Consider the following 6,405-nt stretch of genomic DNA (forward strand, 5'->3'; position numbering starts at 1 on the left):
TCGCTTGGGGTGAACCATCGGCTCGAGCTGGCTTGGTTGGATGAACCATCTGCTCGGTTCGGCTCATCTGGGCCGAAGGCTCTTGCTGACACGGTTCGGTGAGCTGTTGGCTCGGCTCACTTCTCGGTTCGGGTCCATAGTGAGTGAGCTGTGAGCCCAGCTGCTCAAGTTGTTTACAATTGTAAACCCGGGCCGAACAGTTTTGAAGATATTTGGCCAGTGACCTATAACTTTTAACAATGTTTGGCTCGAGCCCGAATACTCAACCTAAACCCTCAACCCAAATTCACAAGCTCGTGAACAATATCCTTGACTCCTAGAATTCACGACTACCGAGGTTAGCAATCAACTAGTTTTTTAGTATTCAAACACAGACCGCGTTTCTTTCATGTTTAAACACAGTGTTGTTATAATTATAATTATAATTATTATTTATTATTATTAATAATAATAATAAAAGTTGTACTAGTAGTAGTACTAGTATCATTGATAACCTATATTGTCTATGCAAGATACTTGAAGAGAATACTCGAAACTACAAACCAGATTTGGTTCGACTCGACCCGAATTCGAGTCGAGTTGGAGGAAATTTTTCGAATCGCGTTCAAAGAAGTCTGTTTTTAGTCGAATCGAGTTTCAAAGAATACTCGCTCGTACTCACTCGTGCCCATCGTAGGATGACCACATTCTAACAATCGAAAAGTAGGATACAAGTATAATAGTACTGTATATGATATCTTACTGCGTCGGCAATACGCATATCATTATTTCAATTAATGTTAACCTTAAGTTAATGAACATTTTTGTTAAGAAGAAGCACTGAACAAAATTATTAAAGGAATTAAACACAACTCCAAATGCTTTGATGAATAACAAATTGGTTTATTTTATGAACGTACAGTCAAAGTTCGTGTTGGGCTAAATAATAATAATAATAATAATAATAAATTTCGAAGCGTGGTATTATTTTAAGAAATGAAAGAAAATTTAGACCGGCACAAAGGAACTTCTATTTAACTTGGTTAGCATCACTGTCATAAGTTCAATAAGAAACCTTTCCTACTTTACCGATATCTCAACAAGGCCTTCTCAGTAAAAGCGATGTATTGTAAAAAATGGTTTGTTGATTGTTCTCCATCCCTAGTCTTCTGAGGAGTGTTAAAAAACACAGCGGTTCATCATTCAGGAAAAGAGTGTGTTTGATTCAAAATATTGTGAATAAAGAATGAAACATTAAGATATTGCAAATAAATTAACTCTGGACATTTCGCAGGACATTTTAAAGAAGAAGGATATTTCTCGATTTCCTAGACATCTTCGCAACACGCAGGACAGCTCTTTGAAAAACAGTACTGTACTGCGAAAATCAGTACGTCTGGTTACCCTAGCCCATCCCTACGAGTAACGCAGTATGGCATTTTAGCCAATGTTACCTTATATGAAAATATTCATAACTTATAGCTGTCAAGTAAAAATGTGTCCTTGCATTTACATAAAGCAATTCAGAAAGGGCAATAATAATAATAATAATAATAATAATAATAATAATAATAATAATAATAATAATAATAATAATAATAATAATAATAATAATAATAATAATAAGCGATAGTAATAGTAGTACGGAAAATTGAAGTGATAACATTTGTTCACATATTCTAAGTTTCAGACCTAAAAGTAACGCGTTACTTTCGAAGTAAAGTAACAGTTACTTTTTGGGGGCAAGTAACGCGTTACATTTTAGGAAAAAGTAAAGTAACTTGTAACGCGTTACATTTTTACATGTAACTTACCCAAAACTGTCCATGGGAAAATTGTTCACTGCTCGGGCCAAGATTGTTTCTGACTGTCGACAGATGGATGACGTTTATGGCAGATCTTTGCCTGAAGTACTGCCCAAAGTTTGTAGTCCAACGGGTTAAGATCCGGGCTCCTAGAAGGCCAATCAGTGGTAGAAATGAAGTGAGGGACGTTCCGCGCCAGCCAGTCCTAAGTTGGTTTCGCTGTGTGGCCTGGAGCGGAATCCTGTTGGAAGGTCCACCTTTCTCCAGGGAACATGGTAGCAGATAGTGGTTACACTATAGGTGTTAGCACTGTGTTCTGGTATACCTTGGCAGATGTTTTAACACCTTGTTCGCAAAAATACAGCTGGGTTGTGCTTGAGTAGCTCACTCCCCACCAAACCATCACTGAGGTAGCATGATGTGTCGGGTGTCATCCAGAAGTCCTAAACGGCAGAACTCCTAAAAATATAGGCTTACTTACTTACTTACTTAAGCCGTCCTCTTCTACCTTCCAGTGTAGAGGGGTTTCCAGAGAGCTTTCCAATCGTCTCTATTTCGTGCTGTTGTCTGCACCGTCTTCCATGGAACCTTCTTGTTCTTTGCGATTTCTCGAATATCTTCCAGCCATGTTTTCCTCGGTCTTCCTTTTGGTTTCTTTCCTATAACTTTTGCCTCGTATACTTGTTTCACTATTCTCTTTTCATCCATTCTTGTTAAATGACCAAACCATCTCAACTTTGTCTTCTGTATTTCATCTTCCAATGGAGCTATTTTAAGCATTTCTCTTATTTTTACATTCCTTATCTTGTCTCTTCTGGTTTTACCCTCTATTTTTCGCAGAAATCTCATTTCCGTTGCTTGTAGTTTCTTTTGTTGGTTTCTACTCAAGGTCCAAGACTCACAAGAATAAGTTAATATTGGCTTATATATCGTTTTGAATACTGTTGTTTTTGTTCTTTTTGTTACTTCCTTTCTGTTCAGGAGCTGTGTCTTTAACCCATTAAAATATCTTCCTGCAGCTGCTACTCTGTTAGAGATTTCTGTGTCTAGTTTTCCTTCTTTATTTATCCAGGTTCCTAGGTATTTGAAGTTATCCACTTGTTCTGTTGTTTCATTTCTGATTTTGATGTGGTGCTTTTTGTCTTCTTTAGAAATTATCATCGATTTTGTTTTGCCTATGTTTATTTTTAAATTTCTCTTTTTCAAGTGCTCGTCCCACAACTTTAAGTTAAAATTCAAATTTTCTTCTGATTTGGCTATTAGGACTACATCGTCTGCAAATGCTAATTCTGCGATTTTTATTGGTTTCATTTTCCAGAAACCTACTTCATACCATTTGTTGTTCTTGCGGCATTCCTTCATAACGTCATCTAGTACAAGGTTGAACAAAATAGGGCTGAGTACACAGCCTTGTCTTACTCCTGATGTAGTGTAAAATTCTTTTGATGTTTCATTACATGTCCTTACGTAGTTCTTTGTTTGTCTATAATAACTCTGAATTACATTTGCTAAGTTACTATTGACATTCCTGTTTTGGAGGCTTTTCCATATTTCTTCTCTTCTGACGGTATCAAATGCTTTCGTTAGATCTATGAAGCAAAGATGGATTTCTTTATTTTGATTTATTCCTTTTTCTATGATTTGTCTCAGCGAAAATATTTGATCTTGTGTGCTTCTGTTTGGTCTAAATCCACTTTGAGAATCTTCCAATTGCGGTTCGATTTCCTTCCTTAGTTTTTCATCAAGAATCCTTGCAAAGATTTTAGCTACTGTACTCAGGAGCGAAATCCCTCTATAGTTATTGCAGTCTTTGTTGTCTCCTTTCTTATAAATGGGTACTATCACTGCGATTTCCCAATCACTGGGTACTTGTTCCTTCTTCCAAATCAAGTTAAATAGCTTTACCAGCATTTTTCTTCCAAACGTACCTAGATGCTTTATCATTTCTGGAGCAATTCCATCATGTCCTGATGCTCTTCCGGCTTTCATTTTCTTTATTGCCCTTTCCAATTCTTCCTGTTGGATGTTATTTCCCGTCTCTTCTGCTTTGTGTCTGTCGTCTTCTTGTGACTGTTTTTCGATTCCTCTATGAGCATATTTCCTTAACTTTTGCCTTATATTTTCGACTTTCCTATTTCTCTCTTGTATTGGTTCCTCCTTCTCTTTCAGTGTTTCTTCGAAGTATTCTCCCCATCTTTTTATTATCTCATCTTCCTTGACCAATACTTTCCCTTCTTTATCATATATTCTTTTAATTATTGACTCTTTTTGTTCTTTTCTCATTGATTTCAGTGTACCATAGAATAACTTTACGTTTCCTTGATAATTCTCCTGTAACCTTTTCCCGAAGTCTTCCCAAGCTTCCTTTTTACTTTTTATTACTAGATCCTTAACCTTTTTTCTCTGTTCTTTGTATCTCTCATAGTCGCTATCCGTTTTCGTTGATAGATAGTTTTTCCATCTTTTCTTCTTCTCTCTGACTTCCCTTTGAATTTCCTCATTCCACCATGCTGTTCTTTTAATTTGCGAACCCCCAATTTTAGATTTCCCGCATACCTGCACTGCCTTCTTTATGATTGTTGTTTTAAATTGCTCCCAAAGTTCTTCTACGTCCTCTATTTCTTCTTCTTGTAGCAACCTTTCGAATACTTCTTCTGTTTCTTGTGTATATGCTCTTCTAGAGTCTTCTTCTGACAATTTCTTAATCTTTATTTTCTCTGTAACTTTCCTTTTTCTAATGGCTGGTTTTCTTGTTTCTTCTCTAGTAACTATTAATTCCATTGCTAAAAGATAGTGATCGCTCCCTATTTCTGGTCCTCTCATGACTCTTACATCCTTGATTTCTTTCCAGTTTTCTCTAGGCACTAATATGTAATCTATTATAGACTTCTCTTTCTTTGATGGTTCTTCTCTTGTATACAGATGGATATTTTTGTGTTTAAATTTTGTATTGGTTATTACGAGGTTGTTTTCGACGCAAAACTCGAGGATTCTTGTTCCGTTGTCGTTTTGTATTGTTTCACCATATTGCCCTAGTAGCCCATTATAGTTCTTATAGTTTCTCCCAACTCTTCCATTGAAATCTCCAATTATTATTGTTGATAGGTTGCTGTTGTCTATTGTTTGTTGTAATGTGTCCCAAAATACTTCTTTCTGTTCTACTGGAGCATCTTCACTTGGTCCGTACCCTATAACTATTTTTTCTCGTCTATCTTCTTCCTGATCTAGTATGATTGTGAGTGTCATTATGTTTTCGTTCACAAACTCCCAGTCTTGTATTCTGTTTATAATGTCCTGTTGTACTATACAACCTACTCCTCTTCTTGCTCTTTCGAGTTTTGATACTCCTGAGTAAAATAAAGTATACCCATTCCCTATGTTTTCTATACCTTGTCCTTTCTTTTTGGTTTCGGTTATACCTATAATTTTCATTTTTAGCTCCTTTGCTTCTGCTGTTAGTTCTTGTTCTTTTCCCGTTAATCCTCGAACATTCCAGGTTCCAATTCTCATATATCCTAATCCTCGCCTTGTTGTTATCAGATCATTCAGACCGGCTCTCTGTTTCCCTGTTCTTTTGATGTTTGACGATTTCGGACATACGAGTTATCAGCCCGTAGTATCCTATCGTGATGAAGGGGTTGCTTTCTTTAGGTGCTCACGCTCACCTTTGTCTGACTGTTGGTCTGCAGACTTCTTGTTTTACAGGGAATTAATGCCTAACCCTCCTCCTTTCTCATCCGGGCTTGGGACCGGCAATGGCGGAGTTTAAAAATATAGGCACTAGACCTGAATTTTAGTACTTCTGCAGTTTAGGACTTGTGGTACGGTATGATTTTTAGGATTTCTGCCGTTTAGGACTTGTGCCGCGATATGATTTTTAGGACTTCTGGCGTTTAGGACTTCTGCCTTTTAGGACTTGTGCCGTTTAGGTCTTGTGCCTTTTTCATTCACTTGCTTTAGTTCTGAAATTCACCACCACCCCACGAAATTGAGACGATGCAGCAACTAGTTGGCAATAATGTCACGAACGTAGCTAATTCCAACAATAACAGCTATGTTTGTACTACTAAGATTATTATTATCACTATCTGTTCTGCACTTATACGTGAATTACATAATACAACTTATTTCATTCTAAGAATTAATTACATAATTAGTTAAGAAATTCGTTTCTTTCGAATGGAGATACGAGAATCCCAAGACAAATTCCTAAAACAAAAATAAATAAATAAAAAATTGAAAAAATGTTTTAAAAAGCATATTTTACCAGACTTCTGAAAGCAAGAAAACATTCAGAATTTCAATATATACTGTGTGGAGCGAATTTTATTAAGAGTAAGACAAAAATCCACCAAAGTTTACTTAATTAAGACAAAAGCTCACTAGACATTTCACGAGTGAACATTAAATACCAACGGTATACATAAAGAACGCAGTAGATTTAAAATTGAACAAAGAACATTTATTATGCAATACATTGAGTGACATTCATAAGTTCTAAACGGCACAAGTCCTAAAAATATAGGCACTAGACCTAAATTTTAGGTCCTGTGCCATTTTTGCAGAAATTACTACATAGTCATTTAGGGGTGTAGCCTGCAATTTTTTCTAGGGGAGCTTG

General features: G+C 36.3%; 1 protein-coding gene across 1 annotated transcript; it reads right to left on the bottom strand.

Annotated features, from left to right (window-relative positions):
• Window positions 1–2,288: 2,288 nt before the first annotated feature.
• On the bottom strand, window positions 2,289–5,294 carry LOC145672538 (uncharacterized). The gene has a single exon (XM_081741697.1). The coding sequence runs from the start codon at window positions 5,292–5,294 to the stop codon at window positions 2,289–2,291; it is 3,006 nt and encodes a 1,001-aa protein (XP_081597823.1).
• Window positions 5,295–6,405: the final 1,111 nt, after the last annotated feature.

Source organism: Thermobia domestica, chromosome 16 (assembly GCF_964235325.1).
Source record: "Thermobia domestica chromosome 16, izTheDome1.hap1.1, whole genome shotgun sequence".
Classification (NCBI taxonomy): domain Eukaryota; kingdom Metazoa; phylum Arthropoda; class Insecta; order Zygentoma; family Lepismatidae; genus Thermobia; species Thermobia domestica.